Raw genomic sequence first — 21,937 nt, forward strand, 5'->3', positions numbered from 1 at the left:
TTGGCCCTAAGTCTGTGCTCAAGAGCTACAGCGTGAATCTCATCACTTCTTCCCAGGAGTGCTCTAAAAATCAGAGGCTAGTGAATGAGCATGTTATCTCACCCTACATGCTTATTTCTACATCACAAATATTCGGTTATTCTAACAGTTCCTCAGGTATCGTAGAGTTCTCCTCTGGAGCAATTCCAGACCAGAGATACTCCTCTTAAAACATGACCCCAACCCTGCAAAACGCTCTAGGCATGGTCTAACCAGTACAAAGGGCATTTCCTCTCTTTTTCTGGTTAAAGTCTATCATACAGGGTGACATCCAGTTAGATCACTACCTCATAGTGAGACAGTCACAGACCGGGCAACCAGACTGCCTTGGGCTCCAAAACAGGTTCCCCCACTTTTTAGCTAGGAGACCTTCGGCAAACTAGCTAATTTCTCAGTGCCTTAGTTTCTCCATTTGCAGAATGGGGACATTAAGTGCATCTGCCTCATCAAGTTGCCCTGAGAATTAAATGGGTAGATCTGTGGAAAGCGCTTAGAATAGCACATAGCAAGTGCTCTGAAAGTGATAATTAATGTTGTTACTGTTACTATCATCCCCATGATCCCAAAACAGACCATCTATGTGCTCATCTTGGTTACTAATAAAAACACCAAGCCATGGTAGCAGCTGAGTCCTGCCAGCATGCCTCTCTGGAAACTGCCATTGGTTCAGCGCCTGGCACAAAGCTATCTGATCCTATTATGAACTTGGTGTTCTCCACCGTGTCCTTGAGCAGGGCTGTCAGGCACCAGGGAACCGTGCTAGGCCTAGAGAACACACGGATAAAGAAAATAGGGTCTTTTTTCCTCAGCAGGGTCACCATATAGCAGAGACAAGTGGCGAAATAGATAATGCCTGGGAGACACCTATGCACAAAAACCACCAAAGGGTCCCCAGCTTTCACTCCACAGTCTCTTGTTGAATTTCTCTAAATACTCTACAATGCAAGGGAACCAGAGAAATGCATTTCAAATGGATTTGTAAGGTTGTTACTTACGAGGAACTTCATCTTTCGTACGTACTCTCGAGGTCTGTCCTGGGACTTTGACCTCCCATTTGTGTCAGGAGGTATTTGTTTTTGCGAGTGTGGCGGTATTTTACTTACAAACAAAATTACTTGTGTAAAAGTCACTTGAGTTCTCCATCTCTGCTCCACGAGAGTTTTTAAAATCCATTTGGATGGAGTCTTTGATCTTGTTACTGGACCATGAGTATAGTAAACTGAAAATTAGAGTTCACCTTGAAATGTGTTAATGGAGTCAACTCAGATACCCATATACACCCCCATTCCAGAGTGTCTCCTCCGGCTGGTGGGGAGGGCTGCCATCGCAGTAGTAGACCAGCCCTCTGCTGTGCACATTCCCGCAGACCCAGAGACTGTTTTCTTTTAAATGCCATTAACAGTCTCTTTGATTTTTATTGGTCACAAAGGTTATGTTTGCCTTTGCAGTGATCTCATTCTTGTCTAGTAGTGCCACAATAAATGGGAACAGGCATCAAAGAGATGAAATCATTCAACCCACGAGCATGTACTTGACCTACATAAAAAATGTCCTAGGTCCTATTTTCTCCCCGGTTTACACCTTGGATTGGAAATGCTAGACTTGGATTGCTTGGTTTTTCAAATTATCGACCAAAATGTTCCCTTCTGTTGGTTCAGATAACCAAGGAAAATTGACTCTATAAAGTTGCTTAATGTGTTCAGCCTCTTCATAAACAGATAGGTTGCTAGAAGGTGATCTTGCCAGCATTTGATAATCTCTGGATCCTGAATTGGAGAAAGAAATACACTAAAGTAGGTATCGGGAACAAGGCCAAATCGTGCTCTGTCATTCAGTGCCCAAATTTGTCACCCAATAAGTTCCTATTTTTTCATTCAAAGAACACCTAACTGGACAGCCTTTACCTGCCAATTGCCACTTACAAAGAGAAGTTGTGTTGCTTTGTTCTTAATTAAGCACACATTCTCAGAACTTTTGAGCCACATGAGAGGGCTAATAGTGCCTAAGTTAACATAATTCCATCCAAAAGCTAAGAAACAAAGACTCAGACAGCAGACTCCTCTGAAGTGTCACTACTCACATATTCTGAAAGGAATTTCTAGATCAGTGATACTACCTTCAGGGAGTCCTAGTAGTGAACCACTACAGTGAAATGTTCAGATTCACAGTCTTGGAAAGCCCTTTCCAGTTGCAGATTTCCTCTGTTGCCTCAAAAGAGAAACAAGTCCATTTTCTTGGGCATTGAGGTGTTCCCCAGCCTGGCTTTTCTGCCCGGAAAATGCCATTTTCGTAAAGAGCTGTCATGCTTCGTGTCCTTTGGCGTATGATTTAGCTGTTCAGGGAAAGTGTAGGCTGCTCTTGCTCTCTCAGTGCTTGGTGGTATGTGTTTTTGTTTTATTAAATCTTTAAAACACTGAGCTTGTTGTTTATGACCTCCATATATTCTTTTGTTCTTTTCCATGACTGGTTAGATCACATTTTTTTTTTTTCTCCCTTTGTAAAAATATTAGTGCCTTTCTAAAGAACATCATGGTCTCCTGAATGGCTGCATAAGACAGCGGAGGAATGTGTTGAGCTCAGTGTTAGGTCTGTAGAGCCCTGTGACCCAGGGCTGCTTCACTGATAGGAAATTTCGAGGCTTCGCAGACACAAGATTGTAGATCTTCCTGCCCTTGCCAGGCTTGTTGTGACAAATCCGAGATCTTTTGATAGTAACCAGAGCTTTTTGTAAGATAGAGATACCAAATGGTATATGTTCCAGTTGCAAACACTTGTTACTACAAGTTGCTAAGAAACCCCCAGTTAACTGGAAGTAAGGTCTCCCCAGGCTTCTCTGAAGCCAGCCCCCAATGGCAGGTAAATACCATCGAGTCTAGTGCTCCGAGGCCGCCCCACTGTACACAGCTCCTATGTCCCCTGGAGCCGCTCATCAGTAGATGAGCTGCCATTCTGCCCAAAAGGTTCAATTAATCTTGCATACAACTTGGCTACCGTTCTGTGACACCCAACTGAACTTGTTCCTGTGCATACAGTATCTTGCAGCCCATCTTGGACTATTAGTTTTGGCAAGTACACTACAGCATATAATAAATCATGGAAGCAAAAAAGCTTTTTGGCCTAACGTGGCTCAGCCTGCTGTAATGTCAGAATACAGAAAGCAGTTCTGTTTTTAGACATCCTTTTACTAACCCAACATTCATAATTTATGATTTCACTGTAAAATTCCTGCAACATGACACCAAAAGTAGTGCTGCCCTTTAATTAAGTACTCTCGGTAGAAAAAAAAAAGTGAAACTGATGGGCAAAACATGTCTGTGTGCACAGTGATTGATCGTGATTACATCTTTATGAACCCAGCCTAAAGGTCTCAACTTCCTGATGGGTAAAGTCTTCTACAGCGTTACTTCCTGAGTCTGCAACTAACAAAAATTGGAGATAATTTGGAGGCACAACTTAGACAGATTGAGGATTTAAGCCAGCATCTGTCTATACTTCATGGTCTACATGACATCCATCATCTTCATGATAAGAACCTATGACCAAATTTCACACCGTGCTCATATTTAGAGACTATACACAGACACGAAGGGTCGGGGATAAGGTCTCTCTGAGGGATCCCAGTGGTCATCTGGATTTTTGTTTGCTTTTTGAGGAGTTGAGAGAGGAGATGACCAAAGAGACCTCTGGCCCCATTGGTATGTGCATAGAGCATTCTAGTCAGAAGAGGACCTTGACCTATTCTACTTTTACATTATTCCTTTTGTTTTCCCCTTGGTTGGAAATAGGTTAGGAGATAAGGTAACATTAGGAGATACAATCCCAAGTGTGGTGCTCCCCAACAGTAACTCGTCACTGTTAAGAGTCTAGTTTTATCCTTCCTCAGTTACTCACGTCAACCCAAGTTGAGAACACCTTACTGAAAAGTGATGAGGGTCGCTCGTGTATATGCAATACTTCAGGTTCCTTGAAAGGTACTAACTCTGAGATTGCAGTAGTACTTGTATTAAAGTAAGCCAGCTGCTTGCTAGAAGTTCCACCCTCAGCCACAATTACAGCAACCAAAACAAAAACTTGGTGAAATGATGCCCTTAATCATCATCGCAATGCTTCAGAGATGACCATTCTCGAGAATTCTGTTGATCCAACACACATGTTATTTTCTCATGTTTTTGCAGATTTGGGCCGGGCTTAGTCATCTATTGGTACGGCTTTATCCAGGAACTGGACTGTAACCGGGAAAGGGGCATCCTGCTCAAAGCCTGTTTCCCCACGGACATTGTCACCTTATGCCAATAGCCTAGCTTGACCCCGATGGTCCTGGAAGAGAAGCCGGGAGGAAAAGGTGAATCCGGAAGCAATTTTACTTTCCTGCAATGTAAACTCCTGGCACCATCTGCCCTGAACTTGAGCTGAACTCGGGCTGCCCGTGGCCACGCCACTACCTCTTTAGACAAACATATCAAGAGTTTCTGTTTTCCTTCATCCCTTGCTGATGTGAACAGCCAAGAACTACAGACACAACCCACTCATTATCAGCATTTCTGTCTCTGTCAAACAGTTAGTTTATAGATAGTCATAATCTTTCTTCCTTCCGGATGGTTTCTGCTCATACTGAACAAAAGAAATGTGGAGACTTGAAAGGTGTGATTTTTCAATTCTCCTCCCCGTTCCCGAACCACCCCCTTATTTTTTTTTCTAAGCCTCTATTCATTCTTTCTCCCTCCCCACCTCCCCCCCGATGTCTTCACATACTCTCACAGGTCCCCAGTGTTAAATTACCATCATGGAATAATCTAGCACAATCATAGCAGATTGGAAGACATGGAGGCTGAAACTAGATTTCTGCTCTCACCTGCCAGGCTCCAGTAGACCTCGATGGTAGCCTCTGCTTGTTTTGTCCAGTCTTTACGGTTTCCTGACTTCCCTGGCATTGAGCCACGCTGAAAAAATAGACTCGATGAGAATTTCCTCTTTTTATGATACTTATTTGAACACCAAAGATTTTCCATTTATCTCATGTAAAAGTATTGGTTACATTGTGTCTGGAAACCACACTCCTTTGCACTGGGGGCAAAAGGGACACCATTGAAGCATGGTGCCAGCCTGGGCAAAAGTTTATTTTTAGACACGGCTACTTGTCAGTATGAATGGTAGTCAGTATTTTTATGCGTACAATTTTTTAAAAGCACATTCTGTGCACGGCTTTGTATCTGCATTTTATATGACATAATAATTACATAACAATCAGATAATTTAGGCATTAGAAATGTTCAGCTTTGAACGAATTAAGTGTACCAGAAATAAGCCTAGAGAGTTTTCCAAATAAGCAAAATAAAAGGGATTTTGTATTTGTTTGCTTTTATCTACTCAGTTTTTACACGGCTAACCAAGTTTTGATTTAAAGCAAAACACCAATCAATTCATTATAAACCTATCTTTTGGGAGGTTAACTTATCTATACCTGAAAATGTACTTATAAAAGACTTGTCCCCATGTTGAAAATCTATGATATCTTTTATAATACTGAACAGATGAAATTGGGAAATAGTAACAAAAATAGAACTTCTGCAACCACCTCTAACTTATATACATGGCTTGCTTCTTTCAAAAGACAAAATCCACCATTTGCGCCCTGTTAATTTCGTACCTAAGGAGGTTTGCAAATAAGTCTGCCAGCTGCCTTTCCTTTTGAAAGACACAAACACGTCCGGCCCAGACGTGTGGATTTTAACTCTGTAGTGGGTTGCATTCCACAAAAGACGAGGAGGAAAATGAAATGGGAAGGAGGTCTCTGTGGCAGACTTGTGTGTCAGCGTAAAATTATCACGCAGGTTTTGGGAGTGAAATAGAATCATCAAACTACTGTTGTCTTTGCACACACGTGTGCACACACACACATGCACACACTTAAACACTGTTAAACAGTTGTCATGGCATGCTCTAAACTGCTTTTTTCTTCTTTAGGAACGAATTACATTTCATCTGCACAGATGTTGAAAAGCCTGTTAAACCCTTGTCAAGGATTTGTTGGTTTTGCATTAAACAAATTTATGATGAGGGCGCACAAATAAATTTAAAAAAATAGAAGAGGTGCTTGCAATTTCGTATTCCTGCTTATACCTGGTGCCCTGACATAATGTGTTATAAGAAGGTACTGGTATTCTCTGGCAACGGCACCACCTCCTGTTGACGAACAAGGTCTTAAGATGTGGGCCCTTCAACATGGGAACAAGACCAGTAAGCCATACATAGGATGACAAAGTTCTCAAGTTTCAAAACTAAGTTTGTTCCCACCTGAAACGAATGTGATTATTCTGTCTACCACTCTTCAGCTGGAAGGGTATAGGGAGACAAGAGTAGTGTTCCCAAATTGGAAACTCCAAGCCTCCTTGTTCTTTTTCCTTTTATGGTAGAAATCTTTATCTGTGTTAAACCGGTGTGTGTTGTTGTTTGTTTTTTTTAGTTAAGACAATAAAAACGGCCCTGGAAAGTAGACAGGATGCTTTTTGTTGTTGTCGTCGTCATTAGAACATTAACATTAAAGCTAAATCTTGTTTTATGGAGCATTCTGCAAACTGCAGTAATGAATTATGCCAACGCAGAAAAAAGCAGGAGTGTGCGGACGATGTAAAACGAAATGATGTTCTCTCCGGTGGTTAGAGACTTGCCAGGCGTCTGCTGTCACAAAGACCCCATGTGAAGGGTGGCAAGGGATCAGCTCAGTGCAAAGCTGATCTAGCACGGATAACTTAAGGTGACTTCATAGGCTCCTTTCTACCCTTACCGCTCCCCCCCCCCCCAAAAAAAGTGAGATTTTTTTTTCTTTCATCTGCCTTCTAGTGAGGTGTATGTCAACTCTTCTCAACACTCCTAAAGGGAAAAGCTTCAGGGTCCAAAGCAGAAAGCTGGATCTCCAGGGGAAACAATTTTCTTTTAACTATAGGTGTATGTACCTGATCATTATCAGCAAGGCTTGGTTCCATCCTGGAAAAGAAGATAAATGGTTGGTCTTTGGGGGGTGCATTAACTCAGGCCGGGAGGGGATTGCTTAGAGCCCTGGATGAGGTCGTTCACTTAAATGGTCTCTGGTGGGCCACGCTAATTAGCACACAGCACCCAAGTGAACGGTTCATCCACTCGCCTCTCCCTGAGAGCTCCACGTGCTGTTGCTTGGCCCTGTGGAACCGAGATACCTTAGGTGTCTGCTCTTTTTAACATGCAATGCACTACAGACCTAGATCAGTTTCAACTGACTTAAATGCTTAGTGTCTTCATAGGCTGCTTCTCTTCACCCACCTCCTCCCTCTCCTTTTTCCCCTTCACTAACCTTTGCCAATTTCCTTCCATGTGGACATGTATTCTGTGCTTTCTCACTACATTTTCTCACCCTTTTTTTCTCTCCGGAAAACCATCCCCGGACCAAAATGCATTTCATCTAACTCCTGATGCAGAGGTCTTCGGGGTGGGGGTTAGCAGGTAGCTGGTACACCTTTGAAGACTCCTAAAACTTCTCAGATAAGATTTTACAGGGTCAAACAGGATGTGAGGTTTAGGCCGTCAGGACATGTGGCAAACGGAGCCGAAAGAACCTGTGAGGTTTACAGCTACTTTCGGCCTGAGTGGTGGTGATGGTAGTCTGTCTGTGGATGAAACTTAAAGAAATGGGAAAATACCTGTATGATTTCACTAGAGAAACGCTCCTAGCTTGTTCATCTTTGGGAGCGGCTGGCCATTTTCCATGTGATCTGCTGGGAGCAAGTCTTCTCAGAGTAGAAATACTTTGTGGCGGGGATAGGAGGAGAAAATCCCACAATTGGGACATTGTTTTCCGCCCCCCCAACTAAGTTTTTATTTTTGTTATTTTGAGAGCGAGATAGCAAGCAAGGGAAGGGCAGAGAGAGGGGGAGACAAAATCCCAAGCAGGCTCTGCACTGTCCGTGCAGAGCCTGTGTGGGGCTCAAACCCACAAACCGCGAGATCATGACATGAGCCCAACTCAGGAGTCAGGCGCTTAACTGACTGAGCCACCCAGGTGCCCCGGGACATTCTTGATGAGGGTAAAGGAGCAAAGTTAGCTTAACGAGAGAGGAAACCGAAAGGCAAACAATGACGAGTCTGCCTGCAATGTCTCCATTTATAGCGAAGCACTTCTCCGAATGTGTCTGTAAGGTCACTCTTAGGTAAAGGAAGGGTGACAATGACAAAGTTTGGACCCTCTGATTGTATTGCCCCAAACGAACCTTCCCATATAAGGTAAACATGATCTTTTATTAAGAACATGCCTGGATTCCAAAGATTAAATAAGGAAGATGGAATTATGAAATAATAACCAGAACAGCTTGGGTTCCCCTTGTGGTTTTCACTTTCCTGCTATTGTTTTGAATATGGCTGTGAGACAAAGAGCTGCTTAGGTCAAGCACAATAAATTACAGTTTTCATACAATAGTAATCCACTAAAATGATTTCAAAGCTTGATCAAAGTACTTCAAAAAAGACTTTTAAAACTTTTCCACAATACAGCGGGAGGGGAAATGCTCATTTGATGCCTTAATACATTTCAGTTAGTACAGCATAGTTAGAGCTTGGCATCATACCTACTTGTTAAAAATCGATCTCATTAGTTAAATAAATCCAACTTGATCTTACTGTTTTGTGTGTAAATAAAGGAGATTTAAGTTTTCATCTGGTTAACTGGAACAACTAAACATTTGGAGTCACTTGTAGGGAAAAGATACAGCACCATTTTAAAATATGCATCATGTAATATTGTGATAGTGACGGTATTAAGACTAACTCCCTGTGCTTGGAATCAAGTGCCTATCTATGGATTTATTTTGCATCTTAATCATGGCAACCGATGGGTTTTGTTTTTCATTCCTTTTCCCTCCTCATTTGGATTTATCTAGAGCTGTCTCAGTTCAAAGGCAAGGATGATGGGAGGTACCCTAGTAATAGCAAACCTAAGCAAATTCGAGGCTCAACCGTATATAAAACAGTGTGGGCCTGCAACAATGTGAGGCTCAGCCAAAGACCCATGGTGCTACGCCAATGTAATTTTTATTTTTTAAAAGGAAGGTCATTGTGAGATGCCGACATGAAATATAACCAAGTCAATTAAGTAATAACAATTAGAGTTCAGAGTTTAATTGAGGGCTGAACATGAAGCCAATGACCATTAACCCAAAGCGGTCATGAATTCCCCTGAAAACTGCCTTGGTTAAAAGTATTTCCAGAATAAGTAGCACTTTTTTCTTTAAAAAAAGAAAATCCTTTGTCATTTTTATGTTCATTCAACAGATACATTCAGAAAGAACTATTTAGTGTGTTGCTAGTAGACTTTATGTATTTTTAGGTTTTAATGGAAATTTCTCGTATACATCAAATCACAATTTACATAATCCAAACCACCTCTACAGGAAGCCACAGTTTTGTAGGTAAACTGAGAGATGGAGGCACCTTTTGTCTCAATTGTTGACTTACTTCTTCCTGTAGTTACTTAATGGTGAGATTTCCAACTAGATTATAAGCTCCATAGAGTAGAAACTGTATCTGTCTTGTTTTTGCACTAGCCCCCAGCAGCTAACAGAGTTCCTGGCACAGAGAGGTGCTCAATATATATTGAATGAACAAATAAATGACTACACGTACACTAAATATGTTCTTATTCACTTGAGTTGAAAAAATGGAAGCTTTTAACTGTCGTCTTCAGCTGAAAACTGTTTACTGGAATCAGAGAAAAGTATCATATATGTAAGTGTTAAAGTATTAATTACTGGGGCCCCTAGGTGGCTCAGTCAGTTGAGCATCAGACTTTGGCTCAGGCCGTGATCTTGGGTTTCGTGTGTTCAAACACCGCATCAGGCTGTCTGCTGTCAACACAGAGCCCACTTCAGATCCTCTGTCCCCCTGTCGCTCTGCCCATACCCTGCTCATGCTCGCACGCACTCTCTGTCAAAAAATAAACATTCAAAAAATTAATTGAAAAAATTTTAAGTATGAATAAAGTATTTGGAAACTCCCATCAACCAGAGTATTCTAGAATGCATACTAGTTTTAAGGGGAGTTCATGTGATTTCATTGTGTTTACTTTCAAGTTGGCCTTAGTGCGGTGCTTTTCCAATATATTGCTAAAGTAGAACACTTAAAATTCTTAACTTTGTTTCTCTTTTTAAAAAATTAGGCTGAAGGCATTTTTATCTTTACATTTCTATTCAAAATTTAAGAAACAGTTTCCTTTGGGGGGGGTGCCTGGGTGGCTCAGTTGGTTAAGCATCCAACTTGAGCTCAGGTCATGATCTCGCGTTCTGTGGGTTTGAGCCCTGCATCTGGCTCTGTGCTGACAACTCAGCCTGGAGCCTGCTTCGGATTCTGTGTCTCCACCTCTCTCTCTCTCCCTCCCTCCCTCCCTCTCTGTCTCCTTCCCTCTGTCTTTCTCTCTCTCTCCTTCTCTCTCCTCTCTTTCTCTCTCTTTGCCCCTCCTGCTCTTGCTCTCTCTCTCTCAAAAATAAACATTGAAAAAATTTAATTAAAAAAATAGTTTCCACTGAAATCAAGTCAAAGTGCCAATGTGTTTCCGACACAAATTTTTGGATAGTCAGTGGAATTCTTAGATGAGCTGCAAATGGTACTTCTAACCGCTCACTTTTATAATACTGAGTTCATGGGCAAAGTGCTTCCGGGCCATAGGAGTGGCTGACTGGATCAGGAAAGAAGGGTTCTTTGGTCATTTGCCAACAGGATCTGACTTGGAAGAGACACTGTCCGTGAACTGCTCAGTGGGCATTGCTCTTAGTCATTAAGTCAGAGTATATTATCATTTGAAAGCCATAGACATTTGACACATTTCCTCATATTTTGGAAACTTACAATACCAAAGGAATTGGAACTTCACATTTCTTTGTCAGTTTCCCAGGACTTAATGTGTTAGGGCCAAAAACTGGTGCATGGTTCCTTCCATGAGTATCTGGAGAGAACAGACACCCAGTTACCTCTGTGATATTCCTCTGTTTCTATGTGATAACGGTCATCTATTTCTAGCATCTAGGCTATTCAAAACAAATATTTATTGAGTCTCTAATGTATATTTAAAAGTGTTTCAGTACTGTGGGGAATTTTAAAAGACCCAATAAAAGGTCCTTCTTTTTAAAAAAAAATCATTACTTATCAAAATGAAAAAGGCTTGAACTGTTCAGAAAAGTCAGTCACAGTGTAATTAGGAAAGAAACCTTTGAGGCTTTTAATAAGCTATTTTAATTCTAGAATCTGGACAGCAACTAGTTCACTGTTTATGCTGGCCGTGTTTGCTAAGAAGGGTTCTGAGACCCAGTTCAGCCCATCAGGAAAGAAGGGTATGATCAGTTACGTGCACTAGCTTTTGAAGTGGGTAGTGATCACATAAATGCCACATATTTCCAATATCTGCCCTAGGCCATTCATATTTAGTGCAAGTATAAATAAATTCAAAGCATTTGGAAAAGAACTCATAATCTTGATCATCAGTCTGAGCAATAAAACAAGCAGTATTCCTTTCCACTGGGTCTATGACACCAAGTGAACTATCGGTGGCTCAAGTCTGTTCAGTAATTTATATAAGCTAAATATGTCAATAGAAAAATGACTTAAAAACTCAAGATAAACAGTAGAAGGCCATGGATAGTTGTTTGTTTCAGTAAGGTGTGAAAGGTAAGTGACATTATTGATGAAAAACGCAGGGTCCCTGTGCATTTGGTCTGCATAAGGATCTCCATTTGAGGATATATTCTATTAGATAGTTTTACATGCTCCTTGGGCGTTTTCTTTTGCTTTCAGTAAAACCAGGCGGGGGTTTCAAGGTCAGCTTGCAGAATGTGCCTGCCTTCTCTTTCATGGTCTTTATATCATCTGGGTATCAATTTACTACATAGTACAATGCATTTCTATAAGGTAGTGATTCTGTATTTGTAATATTTGTTTTAAAACATGCTCCCCAAAAGAAATGTTAAAATAGTTTCCAGGATAAAGGAGATGGGTATGCTTTATCCAGTAATGTACCTTCGGTTAATATACTTACCATTAAACCATAAATGATTTTCCTAAAACCTTTGAATTGTGTCAGTTTATTCTAGCAGCTTAAATAATGACCATTGCACGTGACAGATTAGTAGGTAAAAGCCGAAAAATACTTTGTTTGTTAATTTGAATAGAAATATGCCACTTGATTTTCAAAATTAATATTTTTAAGAAGCGTTTTGCAATAAATGAAAAAGGTAATCAACATAACGGGATAATCGAAAAGCAGAAGAATGAAAGAGACTGCAAAGTGTACATGAATGCTTCGCATGTTAATGTAAAACTCAGTCTTTTGGCAAATTATTTTCATCTTCCTTGCTCCCCTCCCATCCTTGAAAGTGTTTTTGCCATGACAGAGGGGTTAAAAACAGCAGAATGGGGGCGTGGATTTAGCAAAGAAACTCATGTGAAAATGGAACTGCATTTCCCCTCTGCTCCCTGACGATGTCTTAAGAGGTGTGCAGAAAGTAAAATGGAGCCATTAGCAAAGAGGAGACGAGTTTACTGCTAGACTCAGAATTTGAGAATTGAAGGGACCAGAGGTTTCATTGTGCAGGAGGACAAGTGACTTGTCCAAGGTCACATAGCTAACTAATTAGGGGCAGGACCAGAATCCATAGCTCCTAGTCTCCTGTCCACTGTCCTTTCCACCACAGGGTTGATAATCTATTCTGGAAGGAATTTCCAATACCTTAGGCTTATTATTTACAAAGTAAAGGGTTGCTGTGTATTTTCAAATGAGCGTTCTGAACCTTAGCTGTTTTTGCCCTGCCCTCCTGCCCTAATTTTACTTTGACTTTAGTAACCTAAAATTCTTCTTGTTTGCTGGCAGTCAGTTTCTATACATCGCCACTTAGTTTAAGAATGTGCCACTGAGAATGAATTTGGAAACATTTTTAAGACTTGTTTAGTCCCTGGCCAATTTGTATGTTCACTGGATTTTCCTTCCATTGAAAACAGTCCACAGATGTTATGTGTACCATCTTCTCCTCATGTAAGGATAATATTTAAGCCAGTAACAATTCATGAACTTTTCTGATCATCACCAAAAATGGTTAGCATATAATCTCGACCTGGACCCAGTAGAGTCTGGTGACTCACACAGGCTTTGACAACAGACTGGAATCCCTGCTTATCCACTTACAGAAAAGCAAACTCTCCAAAACCTTCAGTTTCTTCATTTGCCCAACTGAAATAATACCTACCACCTAGGACTACTATGAGGATTAAACAAGATTAGTACTTAATGCACCATAAATCATAGCTCTAATAGAACTTGTATCATATATTATAATTCTATTATACATTATATAATTAATATTACTACTATCATAGAAGGATCCATTTAATAATGATCTACACCATTAAAAATGTGCATTTTCTGTGCTAATTTAGAAATCAGTATAATGTGGATAGCTTGGCTTATGACTGCTTTTCGAAAACGCATTTAGAAAAAGCCATTTTTCCAAAAGTTAAGAGACCGGCGGAACAAGACCCTCCTCTGACTGTGGGCATATGCTCAGTTGATTGTTTTCACAGACAGATGTCTAGTTTACCATTCTTTTGCTCTGGAGGAGGAGCTCAGAGGCAGCGAGCCCGTGTTGGTTTCAATAGTGACCATAGCCTCTGCCATAAATACAACTTGGGCAGCAGGGCAGCACAGAACGCGGCTGGCACATACCCGTCTGACTGACGGCCCAAGTCCACCGCGCACCTGCTGAGCCCTGAAAGGTGCGTGGGTTTGTTACATAGAAAAAGTGTCTTGAACAGGATTGAAATACTTTCTCCGGGCCACTGTTAATTCATTGAAAGAAAGCATAAAACGTTGTTCGAATTTGATCTTTAAAGAAACCAACAAAAAAGGCAAAGCAAAAGGAATTTGGGGAAATTACTAGTTTGTGCCCTAATTCTTCTTCTGACTGATGTTTGCGACACTATTTAGGGCTTTTGAAAAGACATGATTTTTGCCAGCACCCCCGCCTTTAAAAATAAACCTCATCTGGGGCGCCTGGGTGGCTCAGTCAGTTAAGTGTCTGACTTAGGCTCAGGTCATGATCTCACGATTCCTGGGTTCCAGCCTCGTGTCGGTCTCTGTGCTAGCAGCTCAGCATGGAGCCTGCTTCGCATTCTGTCTCCCTCTCTCTCTGCCCCACCCCAGCTCACAATCTGTCTGTCTCAAAAAATAAATAAACGTTAAAAAAAATTGTAATAAACCTTATTAGATCACAGGCAAGCTGAACAGTTCTTTAAAAATTTAGCAACTTCTGATGCTCCCCTCTCAAAACACAGGCCAGTATCCCTACACATTGGAGGCAGATTCTGGAGCAGATTCTCTTTGGGGGCAGGGAAATACTACAACAGTAATGGTGGGAATGGAAAGTGTGGCTCTCACCTGGGAGCTTGACAGCATTTGGCAAACAATTAACTACTCTGCTATACCCCTGGCCAGGTTAGGTAAGTGCTTTTATGCCCAGTAACAGGGGAGTTAACTAATTGAACTATGCTCCTTGTAGAAGTTGCTTATTGCTTTTTTTTTTTTTTTTTTGAGGGGGCCCCAGGGAGCCTGGGGGGGGGGGAGGGGGTGGGGGGAGAGAGAGACAAAGAGAAAGAGGTGGGGCCCATGTTCACCCGAAGTGGGACTCGAACTCCTGAACCATGAGATCATGGCCTGAGCCGAAGTCAGATGCTTAACAACTTAGCCAGGTACCCAAAGTTGCTTTTTTTTTTTTTTTTTTGTAACAATAGAGAAAACTTGGCAAAATGTTGTTTTCTAAAGAGAAGGATTTCTCTCTATACTATTTGTTTTCAGAAAGCTGAAAAACAAAAAGTAAAGACTAAGATGTATGTGTACCTAATCCTGAAAATGAAACTGTGGTGTCTGTTGCCCAGACTGATCTGTGATCGACACCCTGAGATCGTCTTTTTGTAGTTAGTAGTACCTGACGGAACACCGGAAGACAACCATATCAAACTTGGCATCGGTAGGCTCCCCATTCTGCTCCCTCCACACCCCTAGCCCCCACTATGGAGTAAGAACAACTAAAAGGAATCTGACAGTAGACATGGCAAGTTTCGTGGAACCCCCGCTAGCCCCTGGTCTTTCCCGTGTGTTGCAGAAATTCTGAAAGGGAGAATCGAAAAAACTATCCCTTTTTACTCATAAATAGTGAAAGTTCAACAGAACAAAATAAACCGCTCTTATGATGACTTTATAATGAGCCCCTTTTAGCATGGCAGCCTCTATGATCTAAAGATAGTCCAGATGCTTTCATTAACTAAATTTGAAATATTCAACTGAATATGCATCAGACTCAACCTGGTGTCATATCTCATTAAAAACATGAGGCCTGATACAAACTGTCCTGAAATGCTTGATCTAATCTCTACCTAAAGAGGATCTGAGTTTGCAGCTCAGTGGAGTCAAATTACAGAGTCCCCAGCATAGTGGGTTCATTTATTCTAACTGGCACAGAAGCATTTTGTTGCTATAGCTGGAGATGTGATGAGGAAGGGCATCTTAACTACTTTGGAAACCATTAACTCCCCATATGCTGAAATTGGAGTCTGACCAGAGACAGCCAGATCTGCCCTCCCCTCATCTAGAGAGGGAGTCAATATTGCCACCCTCGTGGGGGCCCTGGGGTCAGTTCCAGAGAGGCTAACAGGCCCTCAGGATAAAAATTCATATAGGGAGTGATCTGTTCCTGGATGCCTATAGGAAAGAGTTTATGGGGTAAGAAAGCATATGTATATGTGGCAAACAAAATTGATTGTACACACACACACACACTCATCTATCCTTCCTAACAGTACAATCTTGACCAAGAATTGGAGGAAGATGCTTTATCACAGTGCAGGTGGACTGGTCCAGTCATGAGCACGCAGAACCACTGCAGCCAGTGAGCAGCAAGGAAACACCTATGGTGAAGTTTAAGAGGAAATTTTTCTCCCCTGAGGGAAGCAAACCCCCTCTTCTGCCATCCTTTTGCCTTTGATGTAAGGATGCGATGGGTGGAGCTACAGTAGCCATCTTGTGACCATAAGGAAAAGACAAACTACCAGAGCCAGAAGGAAAGGAGCTACTGAGCCCAGGTCGGCACTTGCCAGACTCTTCTTATTTCAACCATCACCATTTAGGTGTTCTGTTACTTGATCCCAAAGTATCCCTAACTGACAAGGGTATCTTTTGAATTCTTAGCATAGGGTTCTGAGTGATTTCTTGTATATGCTGCCAGAGAAATTTGGTCAAAATGTCTAACAAAGTTACTGATTGCTGAAGACATACCCAGAAACACTGAGCCCTAAGCTGCATAGAACTCTAAGAGGGCCAGGATAGAAGCTACTTCTGCTCAGAGAGGGGACAGATGCAGAAATGTATAAGGCAGCACCTCCACCAAAGACCATATTGTAGACCTCTGTGAATACCTGTCCAGTGTCCAAGCTAGAACTGACACCTCCATGAATGTCACTATTAATATTGAGACCAGAGTGGAAAATGAGTTGTAGAAAACAAAGGACCTCCTTACGGAACTGTGGATAGAAACTCTTAGCCAGATACATACTCACTTGGGGATGACCCCTCCCACCCCCTCCTCTGCTCCCCGACCCCACCCAACCACCGTTTTTACTGAAATATTCAAATGAATACATTAGCTAAATTTCCCTTTCTATCTTTGCCACCACGTCTACACTGTTACAATGGCCAGCACTGCACCTAGTACGTTGGGCATTTAACAGTCACCTAATTCAAACAGGTGTGATGACTACAAAAGAAGAAATGGGGACTAGTCACAAGGCCCGCAGTGCTGGGGCCAGATGCCTGGCTTCCAATCCTAGAACCAACTCTCACAAACCATCTGGGTCAACAAGTTACTCAGGCTTCTCGGCCCCGACTGCCTTATCTATAACAAGGACGATACGTTCTTGCTGCTTATGAGTTGCAAAGATTAAAGCGTGTCCTATACATTGAGTACTTCTAACAGGACCTGGCTCCTAGTATACACACAATAAATGTTAACCATCACTATTACCCCTTCTCCAAATGGGGTCATTGAGCCTCACAGAGGTTAAGTAACTCATCCCAGTTTCCCAGCCAGTAAGTAATAAAATGGTCTCAGAAGGTCTAATTTAAATAACAGGGTTATAATTTATCTTTTATGTTCTTTTAGAATATGGGATAAATACTATTAGTGCTCACCCCTATTGGATTCCCCTTCACTTCGCGAATGCACAGCAGACTACACTTTCCAGCCTCCTCACGATTTCACAGGGCGATGCTACCAATCCTGGCTGAGGAAAGGTGAGCAGATGAGCTGTCAGAGAAAAGCCCAGAAGGATGCTCCATTCCCCCTCTTATGCGGCTGTCCAACCCAACCAAAGTTCCAGAGGTTGAGGCTCCACCGCCAAGGGCTCTGAGAGACTGAGTGGAGCAACCTACCCACACACAACCACCACCACTCAAGAAGAGCCAGAAATCAAATAAACACTCAGGTTCAGTCACTGAGATTTGGGGGCTAGCCTATCTCAACAGGTAGACCAAATCTCCAAAGTTGTATAACAAGAGCATTGGCTTAGTATTGCATTTAATTAATATGACACTATTCCAGTAATTGGTAATTTGTGGCGGAGGGGGGGAGTCATCTGACATAATGGTGTTATAATGAGCCAGAAGAAAAAGTTCATGAACATGCTCGCTTTGGTAGCACATATACTAAAATTGGAACAATGCAGAGAAGATTAGCATGGCTCCCGTGCAAGGATGATGTGCAAATTCATGAAGCTTCCATATTTTTAAGAGACTCATAAATATGGAGAGCAAACTGAGAGTTACTGGAGGGGGTGTGGGGGGGGGGATGGGCTAAATGGGTAAGGGGCACTAAGGAATCTACTCCTGAAATCATTGTTGCACTATAGGTTAACTAATTTGGAGGTAAATTTAAAAAATAAATAAATAAAAAATATATATAATTCCGTGCAGTAAAAAAAAAAAAAAAAAAAAAAAACCATAAAATAGAAAAGTTCATGAACATTGTTCTACAGCTTAATGTTCTATTACACGTAATAATCATGCTGCAAACCTACAGGACAAAGATAAACAATTATGAATTTTAGGAATAAAATAGCTCATAATTTTAGTATTTTAGAAAGTCTAATATTGTTGCTTCGCATTTTCTTCAGGATATCAGGGAAAAATCTATTGTGAAAATTATCATAGTCTTTTGGGTTTTCAAAAGAAAAAATTGGTTTTATTTTCCCTAGACCTAGAACATTTGAATAGAAAAATTTGAATCTTAAAAATACATTTATCTTCTAAAGACAGGGGTAAGAAAATGAAATCATAAGCTACAGGCTAGAATAAGATACTTTCTAATCCTATCTGACAAGAACTTGTATCCACAATATTTGAAAACTTTGCAAAGTCAATACTAAAAAAACAAAGAATTCAATAAAAAATTCGGAAAAGGGGGCACCTGGGTGGTTCAATTGGTTAAGGGTCCAATTCTTGGTTTTGGTTCAGGTCATGATCTCGAGGTTTGTATGTTCAAGCCCCCATAAGGCTCTGTGCAGGCATTGCAGAGCTTGCTTAGGATTCTCTCTCTCTGTCTCTCTCTCTCTCTCTGCCCCTCCACTTGCACTTGCGTGCGTGTGCTCTCTCTCTCTTTCAAATAAGTTTATTAAGTTATTTATTTAAAAAAATAATTGGGGAAAGATTTGAGCAGTCATTTAACGAATGAAGAGATGTGCTGTAAAAACACATGAAGGGATATTTGGCCACACTCATTAGGAAAACACAAATGAAAATCATACGAAACACCACTATACACCTAATAGAATAGCTCCAAAAAATTGACATTACTAAATACAGAGGGATGATGTGCAGTAACTGAAACCCTCCTACGTTGCTGGTGGGAGTGCAAAACGTTATAGCCTTTGGCTGAATAATTTGGCAATTTCTTGAAAAATTAAGTGCATAACTCAGCAATTTTACTCCTAGACATTTACCCAAGAGAAATGAAGACCTGTGTTTTCACAGAAACCTCTTTACGATCATTTGTAGCAATGTAATTCGTAGTTGCCAAAATCTAGCAACAAACCACATGTCAACAGCTTAGAAATGGATAAACAAACTGTGGTACGTCCATCCAGTGGAATACTACTCACCAATAAAAAGGATCCCACTACAGATGCACACCACAACATGGATAAATCTGGAGAGAATTCTGTTAAGTGAAAGAAGCCAGATCTAAAAGATGTTATACTCTATGACTCCATTTATATAATATTCTGGGAAAGGCAAAACTCTAGGGACAGAAATCAGTAATATTGCTGGGGCGATTAGGGTAGAGGGGAGGAAATTGGCTACTAAAGGGGGCATGAAAGAGCTTTCTAGGATGTTGGAAATATTCCTTGCATTAATTGTGGTGGTTGTACACAGTATCAATTTGTCAAATTCGTAGAACTGTACACCCAAAAAGAGAATCTTTTGGTCTTTTGCTCTTTGTAAATTACACCTCAATAAACAACAAAAAAGCAGGGGTGCCTGGGTGGCTCTGTTGCTTAAGTGTCCAACTTCAGCTCAGGTCATGATCTCACAGTTCTCGAGTTCGAGCCCTGCGTCAGGTTCTGCGTTGACAGCTCAGAGCCAGGAGCCTGCTTTGGATTCTGTGTCTCCCTCTCTCTCTGCCCCTCCCCCACTCATGCGCTCGCTCGCTCTCTCTCAAAAATCAATAAACATTAAAAAAATTGTAAAACAAATAATTTTTTAAAACAGATAATAATTTGAAATAAGCTTGTTCTCCAAATGTTGGTAACATTCTGAAAGTTGGTAAGTTAAGCTTCTTCCTGATTCAACTTACTAACTACAAAATATTAAGTATCTTATCAATACTAACTCTACTTGAAGTATGTATATATTGTTATAAGTCAAGCACTTCTCGGCCTTTGGGCTAAGATCACGTGTAGTATTGTTATAAGTCAAAATTTAGAAGAGTAAATCACATTCAAGCAAAAAGAAGCAAAAATAGATCTTGCTTCATAGATCTACACAAAGTATTCATTCAACATAGCTCAACAAATATTTGGGGGTGCATATAGTATCTCAGAATCTGTAAAATGGTCAGCTATGCAAATTTTAAAGGACCCTCGTACCCATACTGGATCCCCAAATCTTTGTTACCTTAAAGGACATTAGAAAATGACTTAATGATTTTCTATCTTATAATAATACCTGGTATATAATAAGCACATAGTGTTAGTTATTTTATCATTTAAATTTCTTCCAGTCACCATGATTATGCAAGTAGTTGGCTTTGTTAATTGCTTACCCAACAATCATATGCCAGCACCACCATACAAGTCCTTTCTACCCCAATGTTACTTTTGTTCAGGTGTCCACTGTCCTGTAGATAGCCATATACTTCCTCAGGCGAGGAGAACCCTAGTCTCAGCCCCAAGAGACACATCGTGATTACTCTAAGCCATTTGTGGCATCCCCTCCCTCCCCGTTCTCTGACCAGTGACTGGTGTAGTCATGGGTATATGATGCAATTGAACCAAAGAAGATGAAGAGAAAGTCTGCCGAAGAGTTTGGGGAAAAGGTCTTCCTTGCTGATCAAGAATCAGAAAAGAAGAAACCCTCCCTCTTCTGCTGGTTGTGGTTATCTCTGGTTGAGATGCACAAACTACTATAGCCATCTGGCAACCAGGAGCAGTGCTAGACTGCAGACAAGCCAACCCACGGAGACTGATGAGGCAGAAAAATGGAAAAAAATCGAGCTCTGGTGACCTCACTGAATTCCTGAATCAGTCTTAGAACGGCCCTACCTCCACACTTCCTGTTATCTCAGCTAACAAATTTCCTTTACTTTTGAAGCCAGTTGAGTCAGACTTTTCTGTTATTTGAAGTCAAAAAATATGACTGATAAATCTATGTACAGCAAATACACTGTTTTCCATTGCAAGGGGAGGGAAAGCTAAGATCACAGAAAAGCAAGTAGGGTATTCCACATTTGTTTTTTTAGACCTTGAGCATACAGATTTATTTTTAGTGACTTAAAAGAAATGGATGAAATTCTAACCTTAAATGTTGATAAAAGATTAAACTGGATGGTGGGGGTATATGGGAATTCAGTGCTATCTTCACAACTTGTCTGTAAATCTAAGACTAACTGTGAAAGGTTTATTTGAAAATAGGGATAAAAATAGCAGTGGATAGGAGCATCTGGGTGGCTCCGTCGGTTAAGCTTCCAACTCTTGATTTCGGCCCAGGTTAGGATCTCATGGTGCATGGGATTGAGGCCCACAATGGGTTCTGCACTGATGGCATGGAGCCTGCTTGGGATTCTCTTCCCCTCTGTCTGCCCCTTCCCCCACATGCTCATGGGTGCACTCTCTCTCTCTCCCCAAAATAAACAAACATAAATAACAGTAGATAAAATGGGCTTTAAAAATGAGAGATTAATTTGCATAGTAATAGTTCAAACATGAGCAACTTCTATGGCAAAATGTCTTTACTTATATAGTCCTTTCCATACAACTTCCTATGGAGCTAAGGCACCTCCTAAAAATGTGTAGGAGAACACGAATCACTGTGTCCATTCAATAGATAAGAAAACAGCCATACTAGCGCAGTAAAGTGACATGTTAATTGGAGACAAAGCCAAGAATAGACCTGGCCTCCCACAAAGGCAGTTTGCTTTTTCCTCTCTTCATGCACTTGACATGGCTTGGCTTGACTGACTTGGCATGACCTGACTCTTAGACAAAAGCTCCCGGGCAAAGAAAATTTTCAATTTGGTGGAAACTTTTCAGGCAATCAGGTTACGGAGGAATAATTCAAATGCTATGAGGT

The 21,937-nt window shown here is 41.1% G+C and overlaps 1 protein-coding gene and 1 non-coding gene across 7 annotated transcripts in view; both read left to right on the top strand.

The window, feature by feature from the left end:
• CDIN1 (CDAN1 interacting nuclease 1) overlaps positions 1–21,937 on the top strand; it is a 280,396-nt gene that overhangs the window by 214,075 nt on the left and 44,384 nt on the right. For 3 of the 6 annotated variants that reach the window (XM_040492234.1, XM_040492235.1, XM_040492230.1), the window contains one exon: positions 4,215–6,534. The exons of the other annotated variants lie outside the window; for them this stretch is intronic. In XM_040492234.1, coding sequence (XP_040348168.1) covers positions 4,215–4,335 — 121 coding nt within the window. In that variant the 3' untranslated portion in view covers positions 4,336–6,534. Of the gene's footprint in view, positions 1–4,214; positions 6,535–21,937 lie in introns of those variants that run through there. 6 annotated transcript variants of the gene reach the window in all.
• Positions 17,774–17,880, top strand: LOC121042183 (U6 spliceosomal RNA). The gene has a single exon (XR_005796028.1). It is a non-coding gene; the product is annotated as a U6 spliceosomal RNA (small nuclear RNA).

The sequence above is a fragment of the Herpailurus yagouaroundi genome, unplaced genomic scaffold, assembly GCF_014898765.1.
Source record: "Herpailurus yagouaroundi ecotype Mexico unplaced genomic scaffold, PumYag 184, whole genome shotgun sequence".
Lineage (NCBI taxonomy): Eukaryota > Metazoa > Chordata > Mammalia > Carnivora > Felidae > Herpailurus > Herpailurus yagouaroundi.